The sequence below is a fragment of the Camelus dromedarius genome, chromosome 6, assembly GCF_036321535.1.
Source record: "Camelus dromedarius isolate mCamDro1 chromosome 6, mCamDro1.pat, whole genome shotgun sequence".
NCBI lineage: Eukaryota > Metazoa > Chordata > Mammalia > Artiodactyla > Camelidae > Camelus > Camelus dromedarius.
The window spans coordinates 7,596,445-7,609,557 of NC_087441.1; the positions used below are offsets into that span (position 1 = coordinate 7,596,445).

The window sequence follows — 13,113 nt, forward strand, 5'->3', positions numbered from 1 at the left end:
CAATTCTTTATTCTGGGCACCTTTGTGTATTCAGGCACCAACCCAAACTCTAATTCAGGGTTTCTTCCTTTGCGAATGCGATTTTTGGATTTGCTGACTCAATGTAGGGCAGAGACAAAGGCAAATCACCATTTCTCAGCAGTGGTTCCCAACTGCTTGCAAAGCTTAGGATTGCTCATTCAAAGTGACTTCATGCCATGAATTCATGAAACTGCAACAATGAAACGGACCCTAGAACCTTAGAAGGAAACTTAGAATCTGAAAAGGTTCTTCGAAAGGAGCCTGACGCCTTCCTGGGGAGCCCATCATTATACAGCTGAGAAGTCTGAGGGGCTGAGCCTGAGCCAGGGATGCTGAAGTGAGCGGTGGAGATGCTACAGTTTGATGGGTTAATTATGCTCTTAAGTCAAGAGGTTAGGGAAGAAGCCCATCTCAAGACAATGGGGTTAAAACTTTCAAATTCCACATCAGTCACATTCAGATAAACAAACTGGCAAGAAAATGCACCTAAAGTAGGTGCTCATTTTGATGAACCACTGATAGAAAAGACCAAGATGCATGCTTGGGGCAAGTCCTTCTCCTATGTCCACAGGTATTTCCTATGAAAGGAGTACCAGGGAAGAAAGCAAGGATGGCAAGTATTGGTTTTCATGGTTTCATAGTTCCACCATTTCAGTGTCAGATAATTTAACATGCGTTCAAGTCAACTTTTGAGCCAGGTCCTGTGGGGGAGGGGAGGCTCCAAAGATGAATCCCACCACGGAACTGCCCTTGGGTCTAACCATGCTTGCAAAGAAGCTTTATGTGTCTGAAGTCGGCCTTAAAGAGAAGTGGTGATGACACCCTTTCCTCAGAGCCGAGGCGGGGGAAGGGAGCCGTGATGGCTTAGAAGTCACGGGAGGAAAGACAAGGGATGTCACATGATGACCTTCATTTCCCTGGGTGGCAGGGAGCAAGGTCGCCTGCTAGACGTGAGGGGAAGACAGGCAGAGGAAGGAGCCTGAAGAAAGTGGTGAATGTTTGGACTAGCCATTGTGGGAGAAAGAAAGGAAACTGAGTATGGAAAATAGAAGCATGGCCAAGCAAAGCCCAGATGAGGTTAGAAGGCCAGCTCTAAGAAGCTGGGACAGTGCGGAACAGCTTAGCTCTTTGTTTGTCCCACAAGGCTCAGTAATTAGCATGCAGGAAGGAAAACCACGGGGCTGGGGGGCCCTGGCGTGGCCGGGCTGACACAAGTGTGGCTGAAATGCTGGGACCCAGAAAAAAAAAAGCAAGAAATGAACCAGAAGATGGCCTCTGGACTCTGAAAATGGGAACTGTCTACACTGAGTCTGATTGGGTCCGAAACAAGCTTGTGAGAATGAGGGCATTGAAGAAGTGAGGCGATGGGGCATTTCATGGTTCTAGGTTTTGGAGGCGAACAACTCTATCCTAGTGACGGGAGGCAAGTCGGAAGCCACGAGGTGAGACCATCACACAGAGCATCATCACCGAGACGGGTGTGGTCTGCGACGCAGGTGGGAAGGGGCACGCCACGAACCAAGCACCCTCGAGCTATTTGGACTTAGGGAGCAGCCTGGGGGCCAGGGGGGTGGCCCTGATAAGAGAGGGAAGGGCTGGGCCACAGGTATCTTGCCAGTGTTGGTTGAAAATGGCCGAGGAGAAGTGTGAACTCTATGCTGAACTTGAGTCTGAGCAACAATTTAACCGTCAGAAAAATAGTAAGCTTCATGAACTAAAATTTAATGTAAAGAAAATACAAAGCATAAATCAGACTTTCGTTTCAGTACTATGTCTAATTTGGGCTCCACCACTTTAGGAAAGCACAAAGGAATAGATTTTTAGAAAACCGTAACATTATTAAAAATACAGATGATCCCATTAAGAGCTAAAATTTCCCAGATGAAGAGCTTGCTGAACGCAGATTAGCTGCCTTCTAAGTCCCTGGGCTGATTGGAAGCAGAGTTGGACCAGTCCTCATCCTGACCTCGAGTGCCTGGCTCTGCACAGACCAGATTACCCAAGTCCAGTCCCAGAGAAATGCTAAAACCACTTCAGGTAGGTGTGCAGAAAAGATAAATAAGAGGAGTCCCATATAAAGGGACTTGTGACACATCTTCCCTTGGGACAAAACAAAGGGATATGGGTTTACATCTCAACAGGAGAGATTTTACATTTAAATATTAAGAACACTTTCTAACAAAAAGATAAGCCAGGAGCTACCCAAAGAGGAAGACAAAACTTCTGCCCTCGGGTTGGATTTTTGCTTAGTCCTACCATTTTCTGAGTCCTAAGAGTGTTCACTTTTGCATGAGTGACCCATCTGAGAATGGCTCAGGTCCTGCCCACCTCCAGGACTCCCCGGCACCCTCTTCCTCCCCCTCGTATGGTCTTGGCCTGGTGCCGCCATCTTGTCCGCACTTCCCAGGCTCCCGACCCTGCCTGTTCCATATCACAGTGCAGCTTGTTTTCCAAGTAATTTATGATTATGTTACAGGCTAAATTTTGTGTCCCCTCAATAAAAAAAAAAATTCATGTGGAAGATCTAACCCCCAGTTACCTCAGAAAGTGACTGTGTTTGGAGATTGGGCCTGTTAAGAGGTAATTAAGTTAAAATGAGGTTCTTAAGGTTCCCTTAATCCCATCTGACTGGTGTCCTTAGAAGAAGTGGAAATTTGGACGCACAAAGATACAAACGATGCCCACAGAGGAGAGACAAGCCGAAGAGTCTCAAACCTGCTGACACCTGAATCTTGGACTTCTAGCGTCTGGAACTGTGAGAAAATTTCTACGGTTTAAGGTAACCAGTCTGTGGTATTTTGCGATGGGAGCCTGAACAAACAAGTACAGATGATCTGTGTTAATCTTTGCTTGTGTGTTTATTGTCTTTCTTTCCCACTGGAATGTAGTCTTCATTACAAGGCAAGCTCACGTCTATCTCATTCACTATTGTACCTTTACACTCAGAACTGTGCCTGGAAAACCACAGGCCCTGAATGAATTAATTAAATAATTAAAGTCCTGGGGAGGGTAGAGCTCAGGGGTAGAGCGCATGCTTAGCACACACGAGGTCCTGGGTTCAATCCCCAGTACCTCCTCTAAAAAATAAGTAAATAAACATAATTACGTCTCCCCACCAAAAAATAAGCAAACAAACAAATAAATAATTAAAGTCTTATTTTTAAGTAAAGACAATGAGCTCAAGACAGATTTCAGCCAGCAAAGGAGGCCTTCTGAAATTTGAACTGAAACCACTGTTTCCAGCAGAATAAAAGAATGGATTTTCCTCCAGTTTCAAATAAACACTGGAAGAATACGAGGTATTGTCAATCAAAGCACTAAAGCCAACCCTTGGGGCCTCACCCCAGGGCGCAGATGCTAATGTCTGGACAAATCCCTTCCTTTGAATGAAGATACCTGGAATTCAGGATAGTATTTCTTGTGTTTAACAGGATTATTGTATATTAGCCATTCCTCAGAACAACAGCCTAGCATATTTCCCAAGCCTCATAAAGAAGGTATAGAAACATGTTGATCACTTATTAATAATTCCTCATAAATTATTTTTATTATTTTCATTAACAATAAAATGTAACTTTTTCTGGAGCACTGTGACCAAGTCTACGCATTCTAGATAAGTACTTTTTAAAGTTCTGCTTTATATCACGTGCTGCAAAAAAAGTTTCAGCTAGCAATTTCTTCCAGTATCTTTTTTAACATAATGTATGACAAATATAGTGTCATGTATTAAAGTCTTCAGCAATTAGGGCCTACAGAGGCTCCTGCAGGGAGAGGGTAAAGGACCTCACAGTCCAGAAAACCAACAGTGAGCTGGGGCATGACTGTCTGTGCGTCCCAGTTCCCAGTGTCTCTGTAACATGTGCTTACTCAGAAAGGTCTCCTCTCTCCCTCTCTCACACACACACACACACATTTCTATTAAAGAAGGCATAAGAAGTTAACTACTTAGGAAAAAGTAAGAAAATTACTTGTTCTAAAACTGTCATTCAGAAAGCTTTATCAGGAAGATTATAAAAGTAAAATAGTCATTGAGAATACAAAGTGTAAGATTTCAAATACAAGGCACAGTACATCTGTCAGTAAAAGGTTTATGTGTGCCTGTGAGTGTTTACATGTGTGTCTTTAGGAATAGACAACCTCCGAAATCAAATTCCTTTCCTACTTTGCACACTTTCTAGGTGTACTTTCTTCTTGACTCGTCTCCTGTCAATGTCTTCCAAGGCTTCATCCTTGGCTTCTGTTCTTGTCTCTCCTAATTCTCACCCACTCATCACTCTCCCTACTTCAACTCTCACTCTATAGCACAGCTCCTAAATCCATGTCTGCCTTTTGCTTCACTCTTCCAACTTTCATGCCCTCGCCTCCAATCACCTATAAGACATCTCTACCACATCCCCGCCAAGTCCAACATATTTGAACAAAAACATAGCATCTTTCCTCAAAATCCACTTTTTCTCGTTGTTTTGTTCTTCCACTCCCTTTTCCTATAAAGAGGACTTTGAAAACTTCCTGTACCCATCAAATCTGACCTGAGAAGCAGATTATGTCATTGGTTTCAGCATACTCACCTTCCTCTCAACAATAATACCAGATTGGTGCATTTAAAGACATCGCTCCTTATCAAACTGCCTTTGGGATATTATCCAACCACTGTCTGAAATAACTGCTTATAGTTTACATTCTTTTTTAACCATTAATTAAATGTATTCAAGAAACACACAAGAAATGTCAACACTTCTCTCAACAAATAAAACAATATGACCAGACAACATCAACATCCAAATGGTAAAACATACGTATATACAAATATGGAGCAGAGATGGAAGGCAGGATATCTAACACGTCGCCAAAATATCCCATGGATAAGAAAAGAGAAGAAGCCTTGATGCAGCATATTAGCTAATAAAAGCCACTGTTTGGTGGCCCCATTCATTTATGCATCCACAGGTAGAAGAGCTGTAAATATCCTCACTGGGCCAAGACTGCCATCTCAACCACCATATTTGCCTGTTAACAGCACAACAGCATCCCCCGATGTAGACGCAGACACGTCCCCACACCAGAACATGAGAGAGCGGTGAGAAATGAGCGACACTGGCTGCAGCCTGGTCCATCAAGTGCAGAGCAGATCGACCAAAACTGTGCGGCAGGTGAGTTAGTTTAGCGATGGGCACTACATGAAGGTTTGTGAGCACGTGTGTGTGACAGAAGCACAGCCCTCTTTCGAGATGGTGCTTCAGTGAAGACATGAACCGAATGAGCACATAGTACCTGTGACGGTTTCATTAAATGGTCCTGGACCCTTAATGGGAAAACCATCAATCTTGATCCATTCACCTCCTAAATTAGGAAAATGCAACTTGATAGTTAGAAAGGAGGACTATCGGATTTTCCACATTTCAGAGCATCCCTAATATATATTTCAATGGTCTTCTCAACAATCTTCAGAAAGATCTGTTCAGGCCATATTAGTGTCTAGGCACCTAAACTGTATGGACAACACATATTTTTGGTCTTTTATACGTGGTTTACTCTAGCGAGTACTCCAAACTTTAAGACAAAATGCTCATAACCTACATCAAAATTACTTTACAAGAAGGGATAAAGCACCCCTGGTTTTCAATCTTTCAGCTTACTATACAAATCTAAACAGTTCTTGTCCGAGAACCCGTTAGTGATTCACAATTAGTCTTGACCCGAACAAGCAGGGAGGGACGTTTCTCCCAATCTAAGTAACAAAAACACATCCTCCAATTCTAGTTCGGACTTACCGGGCTGGCTTTCAGCTCTGTAAACTGGACGGCTCACTCCACTGCGGTTCTCTGCAGTAACCAGCACAAAGTACACTACCCCCGGCTCTGAAACACACGGTTTATATCAAGCCACCGTTTCAAATCTCCAAGAATGACAGCTTAATTCACTGTCTTCCTTATACCAGTTATAACCAAATACAAAAATCCAAATTAAGTGACAAGTCTAACTATCGCTTTCTCTTTTTTCTTTAATCAAAATCACTAACATTCCTCACAGGCAATTGACATACACCTAACACAAAATCTACTTAGTACAAAGTACATGACATGGGTAATAAACCTGGACTCATCAGCAGTCAATGAAAAAAGATTCTGAATTTTTTAATGTGAAATCAATGTAGGAAACAGTCACGCACTGTCCGTTAAAAAGTTGTTTTAACCTAGTGTTGGTAACTGCAAATAATATGGAAACTCCAAATGGAAACCTCCAAAAACTAGTAAGAAAATTTCAATGTAGTTCATAAAACTTAGCACACTTGAAATCTTCATTGCAGTAAATAAAGCTTCATGAGATTTTCTTCTTTTCACAATGAAATATCTTCCTTACTATGTGGGCATGTTTTCTTTGACTATTTCAACAAAAATCTAGAAAAACATCCCCCGGAATCTTGGAAATGCTAATCTTGAAATAATTGGGCTCCACTTTTTGACTTGCATCTAAGGGTCAAGGTCAAATAGCGAAGATCTCTTGGGCTGAGCTCCTGAAGTTTTGGGATGTGAATGGAAACCAAGACGCCATGTTAGAAAGTGAGTCTACTCTGAATTCGCAGCTTTGAAGAGCAAAACTCTAGTAGGGCTGGTTTTCCTCAAAATGAATCACTGTCTTGTGAAAGGTAAGCAAAGGTGCCAATTCCTTGAAGAGATGAAAGTTTATGGGCATTTGAGGGGAGGAAGGATTGGAGAGGTAAGAGTTAGTTCTGTCAAAGGCAATAATGATAATTGCATATCTCAAAGTGAGAGGCTTTCCTTTAACAAGACTTCAGTTCTCAAGCCAGGAGCCCAGGCATAGCAACACATCTGGGACCCCCGCTCTGCCCTAGCCTGCTCTGACTTCTGTCTGGGCCTGGGGGCATCTAGGGTTGGGCTCAACTTGCCGGACCAACTGGGAAATGCTCTCGGTTCAGACAAAAAGCAAAATCATGCTTCGCTAGGCACTTTCTTGGCTCTGAGATTATTCGTATTTCAAAGAAATTTAATCCACGTGTCTCTGCTTCTGTCCAGTTAACTCATCAGAAAGTTGCTTGGGAGGCACTGTTTGTTTTTCAGAGAGTTCTAGGGCTCTCTTTTTTTGCATGTTTTTCTCCTCTGCAACAATTGGAACAACCATCTTCAGGTTGGATCGTGAGATGATTGTAGAGTCAGTGGAGCTCTGGGCTACTGGGACCAAAAAAGCAGAAGATAGAGGGTCCATAGGAGGCAGCTCAGAGCCTAAGTTCAAAACCAGCTGCACCTGGACTTCTAAAGAAATATATTTAGGCAAAATTTTAAATACCCCAAACTTCCAGGATCATATTTAATGGGGAGAAATGTTATACCTTTGAACCAGATGTGGCTAAGCAGGCCACATCACACACACCAACAGGGACATATGACCAGAGTCACCCCTAAGTACAAAATGGTTTATAAATTAGACATCTCAGGATTAGGCTGCACACTTGTCCAACAGTCCAGTCTCTGTGAGATAAAAGAGGATCAACGTATTTTCCAAAAACACATCCAGAAACTAAAAATTGTTTCCTACATCAATTTGGAGGGAGATCCAGGAATAGGGGATTCAGTTCAAATGCAGGATAGGGAAGCCCATGGGCAAGATGAAGACTGTTGCTTACCAGCCTCTTGACCTTGGCTACCTAAAGAACCCGCTGGTACCCTAAGCCTGGCCACGTTTTGTCTCATAAATAGTCACCCTGAGCATAGCAGGAGAACGTAGGTGTACAGTTAGTTCTGACTGGGAACAAGACCAGAGATTCACTTACCCACATCCTCAATAAGGAAGGAGTGTGTCTCCGCATTCACCTTGATGTATTTAAGACTTTTCAGTGACTTCCCATAGGCAATGTTGTAATGCTCCACGGGTCTACTGGTAGCATCATTGGGTGGGTCCCACGTGACTTTCAGGCCCATTTTAGTGGACAGCAGTTTCACGTGCCTTGGCTTCAGTGGGTGGTCAGCTATGCAAACAGCGCAACCATCAACTAACAGGCAGATTCGGAAAATGAATTTTTTTTTCCCAATGGTCTCTGATATTGTTAGCAAAAGAGCAAATGACTTTCAATCTGTCTGTTCCTAAAGACATTGAGTGCTGTCATGTTTGGACAGCATTACAACATGACAGGAAAAACACATATACCAAACCCATGAGCTTTTATGTATTTCTTTCGGATAACTGTGGGTGGCAAATTTAAAACAAAAGTGAAACAAATCAAAATAAACTCTAGGTGTTCTACGGCTTGATGATGTTGCCTTGCTAGTGCAAGATTAACACATAGTAATTTGACATATTCTCCAGAAGCATTTGTACATTAAATAAATTCTTAATATCCTGCATGGTACAGCTGGACAATCTTTAAAACAGCTCTGAGAGGAATAACATAAAACTCTCATGATCAGGAACAACACCCATTCTAGACAAAATGACGTAACTGAAGCATTCACTTCACAAAGCAAACCAAGATCATCCACACCTTAAAAAGGAGGTAAAGAAAGTACTGCACGTAGCTAATTTAAATGTTTCCATCTCTTGTCCCAGAAGAAGAAAGGCAAATTATTAAGAAGCACAATTACACTTTTAGCTTCAATTATGAGGTGCCAAGAGAGTACTCTTGACTTTCAAAAATAACCAAAATGAAACATAACATTTTTTCAAACAAAATCTCTCAGCTCATGAAGTAACTAATATTGCAATGCAACATAACATAAATACATGCTAAACAGTCATGCAACAGTTTGGGGGCCAACCTGGGCCTGAAACTGATTATTCAATGATGCAAGGCTTTAGAAACCTTTAAACTTAGTACCATTAAGAAAGATGAATTTGGACTCTCATAGAAGAAAAGAAAAGGAGAGGGTTTTGTAATAACACATGGATTGGTTAGTATGTGATTGTAACGTTGAATGAAAATACTGAACGTAAGTATGGCTGATCCTAAAATACATCACTTATTCCTGCCAAAATTACCCCACCACCTCAGGAGTAAAGTGATAAGAAAAAGAGAGAATTCCTGTGACCCCACCAGAGGAATCCAAGGAATGAAAAAACAGAGTGTCAATATAATAATTTTCAAAGCATTTGGAAAAGAATGTCCTTTTTAGAGACAAAAGCGTGACGTCAGAAGATGGGCCCAGACCAAAACCCGCAAAGCACTCCTTCCCCAGCTTCCGAGGTGAGGGTCCTGCCGACCCGAGATGAGTTGATGAGAAAGACAGCACACTAGTGAGTGTCTGGATATTTAAAATTAGGCATCATGGCCACTCTGCCATGTTTCTCATAGACCCTTCTTTGCTCCTAAGAAACTGCACAGGATTTTCTTTGCCAGAGACCTGGGGTTCCCTTTCCTCAGTGTCCTTTATTTCTCCCAAAGCTCTACAAAACCCCCTCCTCCTTCTCTGTCATGTGTTTGACCGTTTTGAGTTGCAATCCTTGTTTGCAGAAATCACTTCCAGGAATCTGAGATTTCACCCTACCCAAAAGGTTGCTGGAAGCCAAGCAAGGTCTCCGAAACCAGGAAGGGAAGCTATGGTTGGGTGATTCTCCCAAGGAAGAAAATGAATGAATGAATGCATGACTGACACTTTTCTTTGCAGTTCAATTCCAAATCTCCCTTCAGGAAGTTCAGTCGTGGACAGATAGTCTGAAACGTGAGACTTGGGAAACCCAAACGCCATCACATTTTCTGCTGGGCGTAAGTGATTCAATCAGCGCTCAACCACCGAGGCCTGAAAATGACACGTTCACAACTGATATCTGAAAAGAGGAAATTTCTAAGCAAGCTCCTTGCTCCTCCCTGCTGTGCGTCTGTCCTCAGACACATCACGGAATAATTTCCAACTCACATGAGAATCGCGTTCTAACGGTTGCATCAGCCCCGCAGAAAGGGGGACATTCAAAACCTGCAGGAGCTCCAATAAGATAAGGAAATTAAAAAAGGCCAAGAGGCAACTACCCCTGGGTCACCATAAACTAACGGACACCATTCCCTTCCACTTACCCTTCAGTCTCCAAGTGTGTCCGTGCATGAGTCTGTTTGTTCTCCTCTTAACAATGGTCAAGTACCATCACTGGGTCTCAGCCCAATAGCTGCCTGAGTCAGCAAGTACACGCGAAGAAAAAGGCCATATGGCGTAAAACAACTCTAAAGCATATAAAAACGGGAGAAGGCGATGGACAGGAAAGGGGGGCCTACTGAGTGTGTACCACCTGCCGCCCACGGTGCTCAGCACTCAGACTTACATCGCATGAGGTCCTCTTCACACATACAACCTGGGAGGTGCTATTTACTCCCTCAGTATTCCAGATGAAGAAAGCAAGGCCTGGAACAGAGAGGTTAGGAGAACTGCCCAGAGTCACACAGCTGTAGCAGGGGTGGAACTAAATGCAAACCCTGCTGTGTCTACTTCCAAAGCCTGGCTCTTCCCACAGCTCACAGACTCTCAGAATCTGTCCCTGCTCATAAATGACCAATGACCATACCCATAGAAAATGAATTTAGTAAGCCACCAGCATCCTAAAACCAACTGTGAGGCCAACCGTCTACCCCATCTTCTGGCACCACTTCCCCTCGGGGGTCACCCCGCATCCACCTACAGTCACCGCCCATCCTGCTGCCTGTCCTCATCCCCTCTCTCTGAAGGGAATGGAATAAGTGAACAATATTTGCATTTTTCTAACAAAATCTCAAGCCAAACGAACAACTTTCTACTTGTGACATTTTAGGCCTTAGAGAGTTACCTATAAAGGTGGTTTTTGAACATAAAGTGGGGACCCTGAAATCACCCCTTAGAGGGAGCCTTCGGGTCAATCTCCTTGTAAAATCAATCTTGAATTTAAGGTTCTCCAAAAGCCTTAGAGCAATATGCCATAACCCCTCCTCCCACCCCACTCCCTAACACACACAATTCGGGCCAGTTAAACACTCCAGTGACTTAATGAAGAGATATTTTCATTCCCTGGGTTCTCATCAACTTTGACACTTAAAGTTGATGTCATTGCAGATGCTGCCCAGTGAACAGCATCCCTGCCTTGCTCGGAAAGAAGAACGGGAAGGTCAGATGGAAGGAAGCGTGTGGTCATTCAGGCCCACCCCTCACACACCAATGCCTTAGATCTGCATGAGTTCACCAAACCAGCCTCCGTCCACGGGAGGACCATTCCAGGCAGGCACAGACCAATGTGTATGAACTTGGATTACTTGGCAGAAGATATTCTTAGGGCTAGAAACATGACAGTTTGCTCTACTCCTGACCATCGTTTTGTAGGTCTCATGACTTCATTCCTTAAATGTGAAGTAAAGACCTAAGGAGTGTGAAATTGGTTTCAGGGTCCGCAGCCTGCATTCTGGGTTCTGTGTCTCAGGATTAGCATTCTGGTAGCAGAAATTTGACATAACACGTCATAACATAGCATAACACGACAAAGGGTGTTCATCTTTGCTTATTGATTTTTAAGCGTTCTTAGAAAATCAGAACAGACCATCCTCTCTGCTAGGGAAATGAAGTCTATAACCCTTTTGTAAGAGTTTTCAGTATTCTCATTTAATGAAGATGACACGGGGTACACTCTTTAAAGCTATGTGTCCCATGAACTGCTTCTCCAAAGAGAAAAAGGATGAACCCAAAGTCAACACGATAGGAATTCCATGGCCCAAGTCAGGGAACATTGGGAGGTAACCTCACAGAATATGCATGACAGGTCCTGGCTGTGAAAAGTTGTTTTCGCATCCACAGGAGGCAAAATGAGGAAGGGAGCTCAAGCTGCAGCCTAAGGGATGTTAGATTAAGTAAAAAGAATTTCCTGTCTGTGTCTTCCCCCATCTCCCCCTGCTCAAGGCTGTCTTTGAATGGAGACAGATGGTAAGGTGCTCCAGACAGGAGCAGCAGCCAGCAGAGTCTGCTATGACTCAAGCAATTTCATACCACGACAGAGTCATTGCCACAGCTCATACCAGTAAACCTCATCCAGATTCAAGAATATTTTACCAGCTCTGGAGTGGCAAAATGGTATTTTGATGAGATTTCAGATACCTGATCATTGCCAAGCTGGACATCTCCATGCAATGGCTCCCATGAGACCTCTGTTGGTCTGTTTGGGAATAAAAAAATCAGGGAGAGTCAGCACCCAGAGTTCTTACTTTGGTCTAGCTCCAAACTCCAGGTCTTATCCTAGAGGGCCCTGGAAGGTCAATTTGGTTAAAGGGTGAAAATACAGACCTGTATCTCTTCAAGGATGGATTCCAAGATTGCGACAGCTCTGCACTGTCTGTCCTTGGAGGGTCTGCCGAGTGGCCTCCAGGGCTGATGAACACACTTGGGAAGACTGAGTCCGGAGCTAGGTTCCCAGGGCCCATTTATCATGGTGGAGGGGGCACAATACCTCACCTGTCCCTCCCCCCACCTTCCTACTCGCACCTCTCTGGGCACCGGGTACCGACCACACACTCAATACTCACTTAAACGGCTGATGGATTGAAGGAAAGTATGTCAGGAGGCATTAGACTAATGAGGTCAACTGAGGTCTCCAACCCAAGCACCTCCAACGACCAGAAAGATGAATCAAACAAGTGAAGACATACTCTGCCTGAAGGCACAATTTAGTTTCAGGCACCTGTTGACAAAAAGGAATTCAGGACCCAGATTTTCTGATATTCTGGGGCTTTTCTAAGAAGCTGGAAATCCTGGTTTTAAGGTGAAACCTCCCAATTTTACACTAATTCACTTAAGTTTTAAAAAAATATATTATATGAGGAAACACACACACACACACACACCCCGACTCAGTCCAGACTCAGTCCACTGGCAGCCAGCTGGTGAGCTCCACCTTAACTCCGGGAGAAAACCTTTAGTTGCTGATCCTGACAACTCCCCAGTGTCCTGTTTCAATTCTGAGACTCCCATGGGAGCCTGGTCCATGAGGAAGGGCTACAGGTCAAGATGAAAGCTAAGTCTGGAGAAGAATTACGGCTATCCCAGCCCCTGAAGGCCTAGGGTACAGACCTGTTCAAGGGCTCATCCCCCACCTCCAGAATTCCCTCCCTCTCCCAAGGGGCCTAAGGAATCTGGGAAA

The 13,113-nt window shown here is 43.6% G+C and overlaps 1 protein-coding gene across 2 annotated transcripts in view; it reads right to left on the minus strand.

The window, feature by feature from the left end:
- Nucleotides 1-13,113, minus strand: part of FNDC1 (fibronectin type III domain containing 1) — a 91,482-nt gene that overhangs the window by 59,149 nt on the left and 19,220 nt on the right. Inside the window, exons 1-3 of one of the 2 annotated variants that reach the window (XM_064486511.1) lie at nt 7,811-8,025; nt 5,793-5,879; nt 5,293-5,361 (exon numbers count right to left, since the gene is read on the minus strand). The exons of the other annotated variant lie outside the window; for it this stretch is intronic. Of the exons in view, the coding sequence (XP_064342581.1) occupies nt 5,293-5,361; nt 5,793-5,879; nt 7,811-7,958 (304 nt within the window). The 5' untranslated portion in view covers nt 7,959-8,025. Of the gene's footprint in view, nt 1-5,292; nt 5,362-5,792; nt 5,880-7,810; nt 8,026-13,113 lie in introns of those variants that run through there. 2 annotated transcript variants of the gene reach the window in all.